This window comes from Bombina bombina, chromosome 9, assembly GCF_027579735.1.
Source record: "Bombina bombina isolate aBomBom1 chromosome 9, aBomBom1.pri, whole genome shotgun sequence".
NCBI classification, from domain to species: Eukaryota; Metazoa; Chordata; class Amphibia; order Anura; family Bombinatoridae; genus Bombina; species Bombina bombina.
In genome coordinates, this window is record NC_069507.1 from 139,834,430 (window position 1) to 139,854,228 (window position 19,799).

Genomic DNA, 19,799 nt, shown 5'->3' on the forward strand with positions numbered 1-19,799 from the left:
AGTGGAGAACTAGGAAGAGATCATGAGATGTTCAACCTGATTGTTTCTCAATGAGGGTATCTGGAAATAGATCTCATGGCATTACTTAGCTTCAAGCTTCCGAAGTACGGATCTCGATCAAGGGATTCTCAAGTGAAGGTAAGGAATGCTCTGGCAGTTCCCTGGGCTTATCGTCTGGTTTATCTCTTTCCTCCAATAGTACTACTTCCTCGAGTTGTGATGAGGATCAAACAGGAGAAGGTGTCAGTGATATTGAGAGCCCCTGTGTGAGCACGCAGGGCTTGGAACTCAGAAGAATGACATCTGCTCCTCTGTGGCATCTTCCGTGGCATCTTCCTCAGAGAATGGACCTTCTATCTCAAAGTCGGTTCTTTTACCAAAATCTAGATTCTCTGAGGCTGACTGCGTTGAGATTGAATGGCTAATTCTATCAGAGAGGATTCTGTGTGTCTTTGACACTTGTCCTGGCACGTAAACTTGTTATCAGGCGTATATCATAAGGTGCTGCCCGTGGGTTCTCTTGGCACAAAGTGAAAATTCTGCATATTCTTTTGTTCCTTCAACAGCCTGATGAAACGGCACATTCCCTGAGAAAAGCGTTGCTGTGCTCCTTTGTATTTTAACTGTTTTTAAATAAAACACTCTTTATCCGTACCTTGTTCTTGGATACTGGAAATTGGCATACGAGTTTTACTAGCACACCTGTAGGTAAAATCCTATAGATAACTGTCGTATCCTTTCCTGGTTCCGGTGACTATTTGGAGGACGTGCTTTTCTTCTAGCCCAGCTGCTTTTCAGAGTGGATTGAGTCAGCGAGCGGCTCTGAAGCCTCGGTCTGCTGATTATTGCACTGGATGTGCACCTTGGCTTGAGAGTATATAGTTTACTCGTCTTCTGTTGATAGTGCATTCGTTATTGCACCTTCAGGCACCTCTTCTTTTCCTCCCATTCAGGATCCTGCTTGCCTTCAGGAGGGACTTGTTAAGGGTCTCTCGTCTAGTTCCATTAAGCGCCAAATTTCCTCTCTCTGTTTTGTTACATAAAAAGTTGTCACTGTTGCCGATGTCCAATCCTTTGTTCAGGCTATGATTAGAATCAGACCAGTATTCAAACCAATTGCTCCTCCATGGAGTCTTAATCTTGTTCTTAAAGGGACACTGAACCCAAAAAATTTTTTTTGTTGTTCAGAAAGAGCATGCAATTTTAAACAACTTTCTAATTTACTCCTATTAATTTTTCTTCGTTCTCTTGCTATCTTTATTTGAAAAAAGGCATCTAAGCTAACTAGCCAGCCACTTGTTTATTGGTGGGTGAATTTATCCACTAATCGTCAAGAACAACCCAGACTGTTCACCAGATAAGGGCTGGCATCTAAACTTACATTCTTGCTTTTCAAATAAAGATACCAAGAGAATGAAGAAAATTTGATAATAGGAGTAAATTAGAAAGTTGCTTAAAATTGCATGCTCTAACGTTTTGCAGCGTGCTCTGTTTGAACCTATGCATTTCCTTGATATTAAGTTACTTTCCTAGAAAGTGTTTTATTAGCAATCTCTTCTGTCGGTAGAGTTTGAGTTGGCTCTTCAGAGTGATCCTCATCTGGTGTTTCATCAGGATAAGGCGGTATTGAACTAAGCCAGGTTTCCTGCCTAAGATTGTTTCGACTGACAACATAAATCAGGAGATTGTGGTGCTGTTTTTATGTCCTAACCCCTGATCTTCAAAGGAGAGGTTGTTGAATAATTTAGATGTGCTCAGGGCATTAAAGTTTTACCTTCATGCTACTAAGGATTTTCACCAGTTGCAAAGCTTGTTTGTTCTTTTCTCTGGTAAGTGCAAGGGTCAAAAGGCTATACTTAGACCGGGAGATTACATCTTATGTTTCTATTTGCTTATGTAATAACAGTGAGAGTGGTGTTTTCGCGAGTGATAACAGCGGACTAGCATTGGTTATCTGGGGTAAAGATCTTTCTTTTAATTTGAGTAGGATCTATCATTTTGCTCCCGGTGTCTTTTGTTCAGAATATGGCGACCTGGAGACGACTCGAGTAACGCCCACGAGGGGCGGGGCTTGTAAACGGCGCAAAAGTATTTATCTTCTCCCTCCTAACTTCTAACTAATCGCTAGGAATGGAGGATGGCGCCTCATAGCAAACACTTCCTGTCTTCCACTTCCGGTTATCGGAAGAAACGAGTACTTGTATAATTTCTTGCGCTCAAGTCAGCGCTATAAGGAGGTCAGGATTTGTATAGAGGCTTTCTGACGCCTCAGATGGGTCAAGCTGGAATGTAGACAGAGTTAATAGTGTTGACAATTCTCCCATACATGTTCAACCATATCTGACCTCGTAAGAATATGTATGTCTGACCTCGTAAGAATATAAAGGTTTACCTTTTTAAGTATTCTGCCATATGTGAGGCAGATTGATTAGAGGTATACATTACATGTCTTCTTTAAAGGTAAGACGAGTCCACGGAATCATCCATTACTTGTGGGATATTATCCTTCCCTACAGGAAGTGGCAAAGAGCACCACAGCAGAGCTGTCTATATAGCTCCTCCCTTAGCTCCACACCCCAGTCATTCTCTTTGCCTACTCTAAGTACTTGGAAGGGTGAAAGAGGTGATAAAATATTAGTTTTTAATTTCTTCAAGCAAGAGTTTATTTTAAATGGTACCGATTTGTACTTTTTACTCACAGGCAGCAGATGGATGAAGACTGCTGCCTGGAGGATGATGATCTTAGCATTTGTAACTAAGGTCCATTGCGTTTCCCACAGAGGCTGAGGAGTACAGGAAACTTCAGTGTGAGGAACGGTTTCATGCTATGCAGCAATGAGGTATGTTCAGTCATATTTTTTTATGGAGTGACACTGTATTTCAGAAAGGCTGAAATTATACCCAGGAGGGTAAGGGTAAGCAGTAATCCTAGAGCTAAAAGAAGGGCATTACTTAGCTTGCATATGGGGCCAATTTCGTATATGGTTGACACTGAATGACAAATGTTTGTGAGCAAACGTTTTTTTGAAGGGAGTGCTGTAACGTTTTTTGTGGGCAATGAACGTTTTGGGCAACTTTATTAGGGCACACATGGCTAGTTATAAAAGGCTGAGGAAACATCGAGTGAGATGGGCGGGGCCTATTTTCGCGCCTCAGATGCGCAGTTTGTCAGCAAGCTGCAAGCTCTAACTTCTGAGGGCCCTGGTGTATGTTTTGGGCCAAATCAAAGCTTTTACCCCACACTGTCGATCCCTGAGGGCAGGTAGGGCCACAGCAGGGCTGTGGCAAGGTGCTGAGTTTTGTTTTCCGGATCTGGGCCTATTTTCGATCCGGTTTGGTAATTAAGGGGTTAATTATTAAAAAAAAATTGTTGTGCAATCTTAACTACTTATAGTGTGTCTACATAAAAAATGTGAGAAATTTGGTGCATGTTTAGGCTGTTTTGCAGAACGTGTATGCTTTTTTTCTCTTAAAGGCGCAGTACCGTTTTTTAAGATTATTTTTTTCAATAAATAGTGTTTTCATGCTTTGTTTGTGGTCATTACTAGCCTGTTCAACATGTCTGACATTGAGGAAAGTCAATGTTCAATATGTTTAGAAGCGATTGTGGAACCTCCACTTAGAATGTGTCCCTCATGCACTGAAAGGTCTATAAATTGTAAAAAAACATATTTTAGCTACTAAAAGTATGTCGCAGGATGATTCTCAGTCAGAAGAGAATCAGGTTTTGCCATCTAATTCTCCCCAAGTGTCGCAACCATTAACGCCCGCACAAGCGACGCCAAGTACTTCTAGTGCGTCTAATTCTTTCACCTTGCAAGATATGGCCACAGTTATGAATACTACCCTCACAGAGGTTTTATCTAAGCTGCCTAGGTTGCAAGGGAAGCGCAGCAGGTCTGATGTGAGTACAAACGCTGAGCCCTCTGACGCTTTATTAGCTATATCCGATGTACCCTCACAATGTTCTGAAGTGAGGGATTTGCTGGCTGAGGGAGAGATTTCTGACTTAGGAAATATGTTCCCTCAGACAGATTCAGATATGAATGTTCCAGGAGGGTCAATATATGACCACCGTGGACTTAAAGGATGCGTATCTACACACAAAGATCATTACCTGTTCCTCAGGTTCGCCTTTCTGGATTACCAGCATTACCAGTTTGTGGCTCTTCCCTTCGGGTTGGCCACGGCTCCCAGAATTTTCACAAAGGTGCTAGGGTCCCTTCTGGCGCTTCTAAGGCCGCGGGGCATAGCTGTGGCGCCTTATCTGGACGATATCTTAATCCAGACGTCAACTTACCAACTAGCTAAATCTCACACGGAAATCGTGTTGGCTTTTCTAAGATCTCACGGGTGGAAGGTGAACGTAAAAAAGAGTTCACTTATCCCTCTCACAAGAGTTCCATTCCTGGGAACTCTGATAGATTCGGTGGACATGAAAATTTTTCTGACGGAGGTCAGGAAATCAAAGATTTTAACCACCTGCCCGAGCTCTTCATTCCATTCCTCGGCCGTCAGTGGCTCAGTGTGTGGAGGTAATAGGACTAATGGTACCGGAAATGGACATAGTTCCGTTTGCTCGCTTGTATCTCAGGCCACTGCAACTATGCATGCTCAAACAGTGGAATGGGGATTATGCGGATTTATCTCCTCAGATAAATCTGGATCAAGAGACCAAAGACTCTCTTCTTTGGTGGTTGTCACAGGATCATCTGTCCCTGGGAATGGGTTTCCGCAGGCCAGCATGGGTTATAGTGACGACGGACGCCAGCCTATTGGGCTCGGGTGCAGTCTGGAACTCCCTGAAAGCACAGGGTTTGTGGACTCAGGAGGAGGCTCTCCACCCGATCAATATTCTAGAACTGAGAGCGATATTCAACGCACTTCAGATTCATAAGATTCCAGTCGGACAATATCACGACTAGCATATATCAATCATCAGGGGGGGAACAAAGAGTTCTCTAGCGATGATAGAGGTTACCAAAATAATTTGATGGGCAGAGACTCACTCTTGCCATCATTCAGCAATCTATATCCCAGGAGTGGAGAACTGGGAAGCGGATTTTCTAAGTCGTCAGACTTTTCATCCGGGGGAGTGGGAACTCCATCCGGAGGTGTTTGCACAATTGATTCATCAATGGGGCACACCGGAATTGGATCTGATGGCGTCTCGTCAGAACGCCAAACTTCCTTGTTATGGGTCCAGATCAAGGGATCCTCAAGCAGTACTGATAGATGCTCTAGCAGTACCCTGGTCGTTCAACCTGGCTTATGTGTTTCCACCATTTCCTCTCCTTCCTCGTTTAATTGCCAGAATCAAACAGGAGAGAGCTTCAGTGATTTTGATAGCACCTGCGTGGCCACGCAGGACTTGGTATGCAGACCTGGTGGAGATGTCATCTCTTCCACCATGGACTCTGCCACTGAGACAGGACCTTTTGATTCAAGGTCCCTTCCACCATCCAAATCTAGTTTCTCTGCAGCTAAATGCCTGGAGATTGAACGCTTGATTTTATCCAAGCGGGGATTCTCTTAGTCAGTCATAGATATTTTGATTCAGGCTCGGAAGCCTGTGACTAGGAAAATTTATCATTAGATATGGCGTAAATATCTTTATTGGTGCGAATCCAAAGGCTACTAATGGAGTAAGATCAGGATTCCTATGATTTTGTCTTTTCTCCAAGAAGGATTGGAGAAGGGGCTATCAGCTAGTTCCTTAAAGGGACAGATATCGGCTTTATCAATTCTACTGCACAAACGTCTGGCAGATGTTCCAGACGTTCAGTCGTTCTGTCAGGCTTTAGTTAGAATCAAGCCTGTGTTTAAACCTGTTGCTCCGCCGTGGAGTTTGAATTTAGTTCTTAAAGTTCTTCAAGGGGTTCCGTTTGAACCTATGCATTCCATAGATATTAAGCTTCTATCTTGGAAAGTTCTGTTTTTAGTTGCTATCTCTTCGGCTCGAAGAGTTTCTGAACTATCTGCATTACAATGCGACTCGCCTTACCTTGTTTTCCATGCTGATAAGGTGGTTCTGCATACCAAACCTGGATTCCTTCCTAAGGTTGTTTCTAATAAGAATATTATTCAGGAAATTGTTGTTCCTTCTCTGTGTCCTAATCCTTCCTCTAAGAAGGAGCGTCTATTGCACAACTTGGACGTGGTTCGTTCTTTAAAGTTTTACTTGCAAGCGACCAAAGATTTTCGTCAAACATCTTCTTTGTTTGTTGTCTATTCTGGAAAACGTAGAGGTCAAAAAGCTACGGCTACCTCTCTTGGCTAAAAAGCATCATCCGTTTGGCATACGAGACTGCTGGACAGCAGCCTCCTGAAAGAATTACAGCTCACTCTACTAGAGCGGTGGCTTCCACATGGGCTTTTAAAAATGATGCTTCTGTTGAACAGATTTGTAACGCAGCGACTTGGTCTTCGCTTCATACCTTTTCCAAATTTTACAAATTTGATACCTTTTGCTTCTTCGGAGGCTGTTTTTGGGAGAAAAGTTCTTCAAGCAGTGGTGCCTTCTGTTTAACCATCTGTCTTGTCCCTGCCATTCATCCGTGTCCTGTAGCTTTGGTATTGTATCCCACAAGTAATGGATGATTCCGTGGACTCGTCTTACCTTTATAGAAGAAAACTAAATTTATGCTTACCTGATAAATTGATTTCTTCTATGGTAAGACGAGTCCACGGCCCGCCCTGTCATTTTAAGACAGATTATATTTTTTTGATTTAAACTCAGTCACCTCTGCACCTTGTAGTTTCTCCTTTTCCTTCCTGTACCTTCGGTCGAATGACTGGGGGGGTGAAGCTAAGGGAGGAGCTATATAGACAGCTCTGCTGTGGTGCTCTTTGCCACTTCCTGTAGGGAAGGATAATATCCCACAAGTAATGGATGATTCCGTGGACTCGTCTTACCATAGAAGAAATCAATTTATCAGGTAAGCATAAATTTAGTTTTTCTATCTCAAATGCAGTGCCCTGTGGTTCCTTGCAATTTCTGCCATATGTGAGGCAGATTGATTAAGGAGGTATACATTACATTTTCTATCTCAAATGCAGCGCCCTGCGGTTCCTTGCAATTTCCATCTGGAATTGCTGCACAAGTCATTGCTTTCTCAAAATCATAAGCAATGTCTGAACAAAGAAGTGACGTAGTTGATAAAATTCTGCAATGTTTGCAGGCTAATTTAGCTTACCTCTGCACACAAAAAATGTTACTGTCTCTTTAAACTTTAAAAAGTAACTTTATTTCTATGTGTTAATTTTCGTTAAAGAATCCAGCTGTTTTATTTGTGTAAATCATCTTTTATGATTAAAGGTGGTCCAGGAGACCCTACTAGAGGTCTCTTGCTTTTGGCTTGGATTCCAATGTGGTTCTACCAATCCGCTTCTATTTCTCATTTATTGAGAAATCGTTGGTGATGAGGATAGACTTGTTCCAAACATTCTTCTAATAGGCACATACTGCTTAGGAGCATAGTGACAATGGTCAAATATACAACATCTCCTAAGGTGTTAGAAAACATTTATAGCCCAGATGGAGTTGCCCTGTTTTTAATACATTGTCTATTTTTTTTTCCCCCACGCTGTGGGAAAAAGTGTGCAAGAGGTCTTCTTGTGTGATTGACTCAGTGGTGGTTATTTCGAATGTTTCTTCCCTGCAGTTAATACCGGACAAGGAATTCTCAGTCTCGGATGAGGTAAATGCCTTTATCTGATCAGGAGCTTCTTGAGGAAGTTTTAGTTACTCTGGGTGGCTCCGACACCAGTAGGTTTTTCTAATATTATGTTGGACCCGTCATGGTGAAAGTATTCCTGTACCAGATAGGGTTATAGGGTTCTTCTCCCCTTTTCTTCCCCTATACTTAGAAGGAAGATAACCAGGGGAAAATAGAATCCCCTCGTTGGTCTAGAACTTTTTAACACAAAGGATAGTAGTTCCTTCGGGACCCTATGATTAATAGTTAGAGGGTCTACATTGTCAACCTGCAGTCAGTGTGACTACTGCTTCCAGTGCGGCATCGTACTGGCTTGTTGCGTTGTCTGTTTCTATGGACAGTCACCCCTCTCGCAGGAATAGGAGAAGGGCTTTTAAGTGAGTAGGCTCCTTTAATGTAATTTAGGAAAAGGGAAATTCTTTTATTCCTCTTCCTAAGCACGGAGACCCTATAGAACTTAGATTAGGGGAAATCAGTTCAAGAAACTTGTTGCTGACACAACATGATGGGCTTGCACCTGTACCATTCTTCCATTTATCCAGGAGAGTCAATTTATGACAGCAGTGGATTTAAAGGACACATATCTACAGGTTCCTATCCGCAGGGATCATCACAAGTTCTTAAGGTTTGCCTTTCTAGACAAGCACTTCCAGTTCGTGGCTCTTCCTTTCCGTCTTGCTACGGGTCCCAGAATCTTCACAAAGGTTCTGGGGTCTCTACTCACCTTATCTGGATGCTATTATAGTCCAGGCAGGTTATCCTTCCTGAGAACTCACTGGTGGAAGGTAAATTTGAATAAGAGTTCCTTAGTCCCAAATACAAGAGTGACTTTCTTGGGAACCATAATAGATTCCGTATCTATGAAAGATTTTTCTGACAGGAGTCAGGAAATCAAAGATTATTGATACTTGTCTAACCCTTCAGTCCACTCCTCGGCCGTCAGTTGCCCAGTGCATGGAGGTAATCGGGCTGATGGTGGCAGCAATGGACATCATCCACGTTTGTTCGGTTCTACCTCAGACCTCTGCAGCTATGCATGCTCAGGTAATGGAACGGAGATTATGCAGACTTGTCTCCTCGGCTGGAGCAGGAGACAAGGGACTCACTTTGATGGTGGTTGTCTCTGGATCATCTCTCCCAGGGAACCTGTTTCCGCAGACCGTCCTAAGTGTTTGTGACAAGACGCCAGCCTTCTAGGCTGGGGAGCTGTCTGGGGTTCCCTAAAGACTCAGGGAGTTTGGACTCAGTCGGTTCTTCCTATAAACATCCTGGAACTGAGAGCGATCTCCAATGCTCTTCTGGCCTGGCCTCAGTTAGCCTTGGCCCAGTTTATCAGGTTCCAGTCCGACAACATAACTCAGTGGCTTACATCAATCATCAGGGAGGAAAGAGGAGTTCCTTAGCGATGACTGAGGTAGCCAAGATAATTCAGGTGGCGGAAGCCCATTCTTGCTATCTGTCTGCGATCTAAATCCCATGGGTGGACAACTTGGAGGCGGACTTTCTGAGTAGGCAGACTTTTCATCCGGGGGAGTGGGAACTCCATCCGGAAGTGTTCTCCAGCCTGATTCTCAAATGGGGTCGGCCAGTGCCTGAGGTACGGGTCGAGATCCAGGGACCTCCAGGTGGAACTGATAGCTGCTCTGGCGGTTCCTTGGACCTTCAGTCTAGCATACCTTTCCCTCCGTTTGCGCTTCTTCCTCGGGTCACTGCTCGAATCAAACTGGAGAGGACGTTGGTGATTTTCATTGCTCTGGCTTGGCCTCGCAGGAGTTGGTATGCAGATCTGGTGGACATGTCATCTCTGCCACCTTGGAAACTTCTGTTGAGGAAGGAACTTCTGATTCAAGGGCCCTTCCTTCATCCAAATCTAGTTTCTCTGAAGTTGACTGCTTGGAGATTGAACGCTTAATTCTGTCCAAGCGGGGGTTTTCTGACTCAGTCATAGAGACCATGATTCAGGCTTTATTGGTGTGAATCCAAGGGCTTCTCATGGGGTAGAGTTAGGATTCCTAGAACTTTGTCTTTTTATCCAAGAGGGTTTGGAGAAGGGTTTATTGACTAGTTCCCTAAAGGGTCAAATCTCGGCATTATCAATTTTGTTGCAAACGTCTGGCGGATATTCCAGATTTACAATCATTTTGTCAGGCCTTAGTCAGAGTCAGGCCTGTGTTCAAAACAGTTACTCCTCCATGGAGTCTTAATTAAGTTTTCAAAGTTCTTCAAGGGGCTCCATTTGAGCCTATGCATTCCTTAGATATTAAGTTATCTTGGAAAGTTTTGTTTCTTGTTGCGTTTTCTTACGCTCAGAGTGTCAGAGCTCTCGACATTACAGTTCGAGTTTTCCTACCTTATTTTCCATTCAGATAAGGTAGTTTTACGTACTAAATTAGGATTTCTTCCTAATGTAGTTTCTGATTGGAACATTAATCAGGAGATTGTTGTTCTTTCTTTGTGTCCTAATCCTCCTTCTGCACAATTTGGACGTGGTCCATGCTTTTAAAAGTTTTTTCCTGCAGGCGACTAAGGACTTTCGTCAGTCTTCTTTGTTTGTGGTTTTCTCAAGAAAACGTAAGGAACATAAAGCTACGACTACTTCTCTTTCTTTTTGGCTGAAGAGTATCATACGTTTTGCATATGAGACTACTGGACAGCAGTCTCCAGAGAGAGTTGCGGCTCATTCCACGAGGGCTGTTGCTTCCTCATGGACATTCAAAAATGAGGCTTCTGTGGAACAGATTTGCAAGGCTGCAACTTGGTCTTCTCTTCACACTTTTTCAAAGTTTCGCAAATTTGACTCTCTTGTCTCGGCGGAGGCCGTTTTTTTTGGGGAGAAAGGTTCTTCAAGCAGTAGTGCTTTCCATTTAGGTTCCCTGTCTTGTCCCTCCCGTATCATCTGTGTACTCTAGCTTGGGTATTGAATCCCATTAGTAATTAAGATGATCCATGGACTCATTGTGTCTTAAAAAAAGAAAAGAAAATTTATGCTTACCTGATAAATTTATTTCTTTTTTGACACGATGAGTCCACGTCCCGCTCTGTTTATTTTAGACAGGTTGTGGGTTATTGTAAACTTTAGACACCTCTGCACCTTGGTTTTTCCTTTCTCTACCTAACTTCGGTCGAATGACTGGAGTGGGAGGGAAGGGAGGAGCTATTTAACAGCTTTGCTGTGGTGCTCTTTGCTTCCTCCTGCTGACCAGGAGGTGAATATCCCATTAGTAATTAAGATGATCCGTGGACTCATTGTGTCAAAAAAGAAATAAATTTATCAGGTAAGAATACATTTTCTTTTTGGCAGAAATGTTGTTCAGGCGGTGGTGCCTGCCTTGCCTATTAATCCCACCCTTTTTATTTGTGGATTCCACATCTTGGGTATAGATTCCCATTTGTAATAGGATTTTGTGGACTATCACTACCAAGAAAGAAAGAGTTTTATATGTATACCTGCCAGTGTTGTATTGGCTCTTTCTGAATAGTGTGAAAACCTGGTAGAGATTTCTGCATCATATCCTGACTCTGCTGAAGAAATTCAGGACCAATTAATGCTTATTGAGATTGCTAATGGCTTTCTTTGTAATGCATCTGTTGAGTTGATTTGTTTTAATACCAAGTGGTGCCTCAGCTGTATTGGCTAGATTGCCTTGTGGCTCAATTCTTGGTCAAGCTGCTTGCTTTTCTTTTCTGGGGATTATACTGTTTGGCCCAGCATTGGATGCTATTCCCCAGTACTGAAAAAAGTGCTTTGTTGCCCTAGGATAAGAGATCTACAGACCAGAACTGGTCCTCAGGGTGTTTATCGTCTAACAGATCTGTTGCTCCCACAAATACCTCCGCTTCTGCTACTCCCATGTCTTTTTGGAAGCTAGGAGTGACTTGGAGCAAGCAGACAATGAGGCTGCTTCTTCTGAATTGGCATTGAGGTCTGGCCTTCAGTCAGGAATATATTCTTGTAGGGGGCAGCCTACTGCAATTTCGTTTTGCTCTGGGGGACAAATATATATCAGACCCTTAGGTGGCAGCAGAGGTCTACAGCATGAGCTTTCACTTGTCTAAAGTCCCTTCTTGCCTGTGGGATTGCTTCAGTTATAAAGGAGACCCATTCTGGATCTCAAAACCTTAAACAAGAGTTCCTTGTTACAAGATGAAGACATTCATAACTATTCAGTCTTTGCTTTTCCTCCAAGATGAGATGTCACAGGGTCCTTTTCATTATCTGGGCCTGCAGTCTCAGGCTTAGACATCATAATGCATAACCAAGGCAGTATCCTTTATACAGACTCAGAAGCCTTTACCAGGCAAATCTACCACAAGGTTTGGTGTACCTATGTTTCTTTGTGCTATTCTAAAGGCTACCTTTGAAAGTCTTTTATAACTTTGAATTTAAGTGTTCTGCACTTCCATTTCTAACAGGAACTGAAAAGCTCACAATTTTGGAATGGAATTACTGGAAAAGGGGACAAAATAAATAATGAAAGTATATTGTAGAGTTTTCTATAGATATACTATTTATCATTTTATATTACCATCCCAAAGTGTTTAATATCCCTTTAGCTCTTCTTGTTTGCCACAAACACAAATAAATACGGTTTTGTTCTTAACTTTTCTTAACTAAAGCAGCAGTATGAAGTGTGTAGAAAATTATCTCTCTAATATTAGCTGTTTCAAGAGAGAAATGGTAGGTGTTTGCATGGGCTTGTGCTCCCTTACCAGATGAAGCCAAATTGCTCATCGTTACATAGTCTGTGTCACTGTGTAACTATCTTCTGTTGCTGTTGAGTGGGAGGGAGGTAGGTGGGTGTCGCACATTTTCTGTCGTTCCTTATGCCACAGAGAATCGTTTTGAAGGTAGAGGGAGGGATGGGTCCCTACACTATGGAAAAATATCTGCTGGAGGTGGGAGGGTGATGAGGGGATCCTTACACTAAACTATAAGCATTGTAAAAAATATAAAAAAATAGTGTTGTGCGCAACCGCAATTAGCGGCCTTCTAATTGCCAAAAACCAATGGAAAAGACATGAATGTCTGCTGTTTCTGAACAAAGGGGATCACAGATAAGCTTTTACAACCAATTGTCTTATACATGCAGTTGTTGTCTGTAAATCATTTCAGTGAAAAACCCAAAGTTTGTAAAAAGGTAATCCATTTGTTTTTCTATGATTGTATTTGGTGGCCAAATAGTGGCACTAAAAATACCAAAATAGGCATAAATCAATAGCTTGGGCTGTCTACTTTAAAAGATATATATAAAGTTTTTCTCTGGAATTCCTGGTAGGGAAGGGTTTGCATTGAACTAGGTATACATTTCCATGCGTTTTGGTTTAAGTATGTTTGACTATTCGTCAGCTTGACACAACCTCCAGTTTAACAATTACTTTTTTCCCCCCACTTATCCCCTAGGAATGTCAGGCACTGGTCCAAGCCATACAGCCTAGATTGCTTGCTGTTCTCTCAGAGCATCTCTATTACGATGAAATTGCAATTCCTTTTACCAGAATGCAGAATGAGTGTAAATTACTCATTTCATCCTTGGCTGATGCAGAGATTGATGTTCGAAACAAAATTAATTGCAGTGTATTCACCATTGACCAAGCCAACGAGCTGGTGAGTTTGCCGAAGGGTATAAGTATTTTAACGTTGCTGCTTAAAGAGTATATTGATTTACAGTGATTATTGGTGTGTAATTGTTGGGAGATATATTCTATATACCATTTTTCTTAGGCTTTTCAATATGTAATTTGTAAATAGTTTTTAACTAGTTTTGTATGTTACCATTTGATTCAAATGCATGTATAAAGCCAGTCAGTCTTAGTATTCTCTTCAAATGCAGATTTCTTCTGAGTTAAGTGGGACGAAAGTGGGGCAAACTGTGTCTCTAATGATTTTTAAAAAACATCTGTAAACGGTATCGACATAAAATCTTAGACAAAGTACAGCCTTTTCAAGCTGTGCATCTGCTTTTTATAGCCCTTGGCTTTTTGATTTAAGGACACCCATTTGGAATACAGATGTTGTTTCCCTTATGCTTTAGAGACTTTTATAGATTCCATAAATGTGAAACCATTATATAAAGTTATTTTTGTTTAAATTAATAAGAATAGTACTTAGCTCATTTTTTTGGTATATATTTTTTAACACTATTACCCCATGTAGTACTATTTTTATTCAAAATCAGTAAATGCAACTTCAAATTGTGACATATTGTTCTCTCAGAATATCTCTAATGTACATGAATGTTTGTAGTCCTTATATCAAGGCCATTAATATACAATAACTTTTGATATGCGGTCAAATTATGACATCTCACCATATGTTGTAATTCTCCTTCAAACAATCATGGAACATAAACGGTGATGCTTCTACGTCTATTCCATAACCTCGCGTTTAGTTTGAATTTTACACATCAGCCTTTGGGTTTACGCGCACTTCGGGTTAGTGCACGTCCCTTAGTTTTATTATAGCCTTTGCACTTCGGCTAGTTTATGCACGTCTAGTTAGTGCACGTCGGATTTTGACCCGCTAAATCCCTTGTAGATGTTAGGTTTTTTCTCATTCTGATTAGCGTTAACTGCCATTCAGATGTAATGATAATGTCATTGGACCTAGATAATCTAATGAAATATAGAGCAAGGTTAGTTGATAAAATGGCCTGTCTTGGACCTTAGTACATCTACGTTTTCTAGCATCTGATACTTGAAAATACAGAGAATAGAATAATTGTAAACATTAACTAGCAATATGTACATGAACAGTAAAAAGATGATTGCATTTTAAATACAAATATGAACATATGGAGGAGTTAGTATTATTCCATAATATAATTAGCAAACTATGAAGGTAGGGAAGTACACTATATTTGACTATAGCAGATTTATACTATATAAGCATTATTGGCTGTATCACAGGTACATAGATATAACAATTCTAGCTGTATAATCACTAGGTTAATACCAGTTATAGGAGGAGACATTACCACAGTACAATTCAGATGTACAAGGAACATAAATGGTCATCTAGTATTATAGTAAAAGAATATCAGGGAGAGTTATAAAAAGTAATTGCTGATGAGTATCAGAGTAGTATTATAAAGCTCTACCTTATCTGGTATATACCACCGTAGCTTCCTGTCTGAAGGGAAATTATTTCCTAAATCCATGTAAGTGAAAACCTGTATATGAATATGTAAATAGAAGCAAAAATTGGTGCAATACATTACATTTTAAACAAAGTATGGAAGTTAAATTGTGGGATCTAGAACATCAGATTGGGTGTATTTAGGACCGCTCCTTAAAGAAGGATAATACAGCTGCATAACTTGTGTGTAATCTTGTTGCTGATGAAGACCAGGCGTTAAACGCTCAATCCACTCTAGAAGCGACAAACTGGGTCATAGTCTGTAGATAATAGAACTGGGTTATTTGGCATAGGGACCGCCTCTTGACAGGAGAGTTTAGCCGGCTGAAATGACCGCACAGCAGAGGGTTTAGGAGAACCAATGTCCCGCGTCCAACATAACATTGTCTTCCATGGCTTCTAGCGTATTGTCAGGAACCTCCATGCTCTCTGCACGCTGTAGGGGTCTGGCTGTTAACGCTCCTTGCATTTGTTGTATTGCTGAGATGTTTCAGGAGGCTGGCCGCACCATCCTGACTTTCGGCTAGATAGGAATCTGTATGAGTTCTACTCTGCTGCGTAACAATGCCAGATCTGGCTGTGATATAAGGATTTCCACATTCCCATTTAGGTAATGTTGAGTTCAGCTCCGCTTCTGTCTCTCCAGATTCTAGTAGGCAGCTCTGAATTTTATCAGCTGTAGGATAGGGAATATCTGCCACAGCTTGTGGTTCCGAATCATGTAGCATGTAACCTCCTCTCTCCGCCATCTTAGGTGTACTGATGTCCCCTACCTCATGAGTTTCTGACTATGTATATAAGCTCATTAAAGTTGCTGTGCATCTGTAGGTCCAACTCTGCAAGGATCACTGATTATTAAAGTCCTCCTCCATAGTCAAAATAGAAAGTGTAGCAAGCGAGGTCTCAGTAATTCAGCAGAATAGCCTCTCTAACCCGGGTGTCCATGGGGTGGGGGAGGGCGGTTATTAAGAGCTCGAGTGAAGGCCTTCATCTAAGCTCTCAGAAGGCTAGATCAGGTCCCTAATAGCACATATGGAGCAGACTTGATGTGCCAGATCCACCGTGTTATGGAGTAGCTGAGTATCACAAATGTGAAATAAGATGAACGATACATTCTTGGATACTTGATGGATTAGTCAGATTGTTTAGGGAGCTTCATTAATTGAGACCGATCATGGCTGCATCCCAGCCACGCCCCCCAAAGTTATATATTTTACCTGCTGTTAATATTGATTTATAGCCGTTCTCTAAACGTACTAATAATCCTTTAAGACAGTATTTCTTTTAAAGACCTTTTTTAGATAGACAGTCGTTTCATAGAAGGACCTTTTTACAAGTAGGGTATTTGCTCAGGCCAGCGATTTCTATTGCCGATGTGGCTGCTGCTTCAACTTACTGGTTGTCTAGTCTTTCAGAACAGTGTTCTGATGACTCTGCTAATGCTAATCTTTTGGGTTTACTTACAGTGGATATAAAAAGTCTACACACCCCTGTTAAAATGTCAGGTTTCTGTGATGTAAAAAAAAATGAGACACCGAAATCATTTCAGAACTTTTTCCACCTTTAATGTGACCTATAAACTGTACAACTCAATTGAAAAACAAACTGAAATCTTTTAGGTAGAGGGAAGAAAATATATAAAAAATAAAATATGGTTGCATACCCTTAAACTGATACTTTATTGAAGCACCTTTTGATTTTATTACAGCACTCAGTCTTTTTGGGTATGAGTCTATCAGCATGGAACATTTTGACTTGGCAAGATTTGCCCATTCTTCTTTGCAAAAACACTCCAAATCTGTCAGATTGCGAGGGCATCTCCTGTGCACAGCCCTCTTCAGATCACCCCACAGATTTTCAATCGGATTCAGGTCTGGGCTCTGGCTGGGCCATTCCAAAACTTTAATCTTCTTCTGGTGAAGCCATTCCTTTGTTGATTTGGATGTATGCTTTGGGTCGTTGTCATACTGAAAGATGAAGTTCCTCTTCATGTTCAGCTTTCTAGTAGAAGCCTGAAGGTTTTGTGCCAATATTGACTGGTATTTGGAACTGTTCATAATTCCCTCTAGCTTAACTAAGGCCCCAGTTCCAGCTGAAGAAAAACAGCCCCAAAGCATGATGCTGCACCACCATGCTTCACTGTGGGTATGGTGTTCTTTTGGTGATGTGCAGTGTTGTTTTTGCACCAAACATATCTTTTGGAATTATGGCCAAAAAGTTCAACTTTGGTTTCATCAGACCATTACACCTTTTCCCACATGCTTTTGGGAGACTTCAGATCTGTTTTTACAAAATGTAGCCTGGCTTTGAGGTTTTTCTTTGTAAGAAAAGGCTTTCGTCTTGCCACTCTACCCCATAGCCCAGACATATGAAGAATACGTGATATTGTTGTCACATGTACCACATAGCCAGTACTTGCCAGATATTCCTGCAGCTCCTTTAATGTTGCTGTAGGCCTCTTGGTAGCCTCCCAGACCAGTTTTTTTCTCGTCTTTTCATCAATTTTGGAGGGGCATCCAGTTCTTGGTAATGTCACTGTTGTGCCATATTTTCTCCACTTGATGATGACTTGATGTCTTAACTGTGTTCCATGGTATATCTAAAGCCTTGGAAATTCTTTTGTACCCTTCTCCTGACTGATACCTTTTAACAACGAGATCCCTCTGATGCTTTGGAAGCTGTCTGTGGACCATGGCTTTTGCTGTGGGTTGCGACTAAGAACATTTCAGGAAAGACCAACTAGAGCAGCTGAACTTTATTTGGGGTTAATCAGTCACTTTAAATGGTGGCAGGCATATGCTGACTCCTATTTAACATGATTTTGAATGTGATGCCCTATTTTTAACACAGCTACATCCCCAAGTGTGCACACTTATGCAACCTCATTATTTTAGGGGTTTTTGTTTTCTTCCCTCCACCTAAAAGATTTCAGTTTGTTTTTCAATTTAGTTGTACAGTTTATAGGTCACATTAAAGGTGGAAAAAGTTCTGAAATTATTTCTTTGTCTCATTTTTTACATCGCAGAAACCTGACATTTTAACAGGGGTGTGTAGACTTTTTATATTCACTGTAGGTGCCAATTCTTTTTTCTTTCATGTAATTAGCAAGAGTCCATGAGCTAGTGACGTATGGGATATACATTCCTACCAGGAGGGGCAAAGTTTCCCAAACCTCAAAATGCCTATAAATACACCCCTCACCACACCCACAAATCAGTTTTACAAACTTTGCCTCCTATGGAGTTGGTGAAGTAAGTTTGTGCTAGATTCTACGTTGATATGCGCTCCGCAGCAGGTTGGAGCCCGGTTTTCCTCTCGGCGTGCAGTGAATGTCAGAGGGATGTGAAGAGAGTATTGCCTGTTTGAATTCAATGATCTCCTTCTACGGGGTCTATTTCATAGGTTCTCTGTTATCGGTCGTAGAGATTCATCTCTTACCTCCCTTTTCAGATCGACGATATACTCTTATATATATACCATTACCTCTGCTGATTTTCGTTTCAGTACTGGTTTGGCTTTCTACAAACATGTAGATGAGTGTCCTGGGGTAAGTAAGTCTTATTTTCTGTGACACTCTAAAGCTATGGTTGGGCACTTTGTTTATAAAGTTCTAAATATATGTATTTAAACATTTATTTGCCTTGACTCAGAATGTTCAACATTCCTTTTTTTCAGACAGTCGGTTTCATATTTGGGATAATGCATTTGAATCAATCATTTTTCTTACCTTAAAAATTTGACTTTTTCCCTCTGGGCTGTTAGGCTCGCGGGGGCTGAAAATGCTTCATTTTATTGCGTCATTCTTGGCGCAGACTCTTTTGGCGCAAAAAATCTTTTCTGTTTCCGGCGTCATACGTGTCGCCGGAAGTTGCGTCATTTTTTGACGTTCTTTTGCGCCAAAAATGTCGGCGTTCCGGATGTGGCGTCATTTTTGGCGCCAAAAGCATTTAGGCGCCAAATAATGTGGGCGTCTTTTTTTTGGCGCTAAAAAATATGGGCGTCGCTTTTGTCTCCACATTATTTAAGTCTCATTTTTCATTGCTTCTGGTTGCTAGAAGCTTGTTCTTTGGCATTTTTTCCCATTCCTGAAACTGTCATTTAAGGAATTTGATCAATTTTGCTTTATATGTTGTTTTTTCTCTTACATATTGCAAGATGTCTCACGTTGCATCTGAGTCAGAAGATACTTCAGGAAAATCGCTGTCTGGTGCTGGAACTACCAAAGCTAAGTGTATCTGCTGTAAACTTTTGGTAGCTGTTCCTCCAGCTGTTGTTTGTATTAAATGTCATGACAAACTTGTTAATGCAGATAATATTTCCTTTAGTAAAGTACCATTACCTGTTGCAGTTCCAACAACATCTAATGTTCAGAGTGTTCCTGATAACATAAGAGATTTTGTTTCTGAATCCATTAAGAAGGCTATGTCTGTTATTCCTCCTTCTAGTAAACACAAAAAAATCTTTTAAAACTTCTCGTTATTCAGATGAATTTTTAAATGAACATCATCATTCTGATTCTAATGATTCTTCTGGTTCAGAAGATTCTGTCTCAGAGGTTGATGCTGATAAATCTTCATATTTATTTAAAATGGAATTTATTTGTTCTTTACTTAAAGAAGTTTTAATTGCTTTAGAAATTGAGGATTCTGGTCCTCTTGATATTAAATCTAAACGTTTAGACAAGGTCTTTAAATCTCCTGTGGTTATTCCAGAAGTTTTTCCTGTTCCTGGTGCTATTTCTGAAGTAATTTCCAGAGAATGGAATAATTTGGGTAATTCATTTACTCCCTCTAAACGTTATAAGCAATTATATCCTGTGCCGTCCGACAGATTAGAGTTTTGGGACAAAATCCCTAAAGTTGATGGGGCTATTTCTACCCTTGCTAAACGTACTACTATTCCTACGGCAGATGGTACTTCCTTTAAGGATCCTTTAGATAGGAAAA

General features: G+C 41.1%; 1 protein-coding gene across 1 annotated transcript in view; it reads left to right on the forward strand.

The window, feature by feature from the left end:
• BTAF1 (B-TFIID TATA-box binding protein associated factor 1) overlaps positions 1-19,799 on the forward strand; it is a gene marked incomplete in the record, with an annotated part of 442,652 nt that overhangs the window by 266,650 nt on the left and 156,203 nt on the right. Inside the window, 1 exon segment of the mRNA XM_053692938.1 lies at positions 13,120-13,323. Within this exon segment, the coding sequence (XP_053548913.1) occupies positions 13,120-13,323 (204 nt within the window).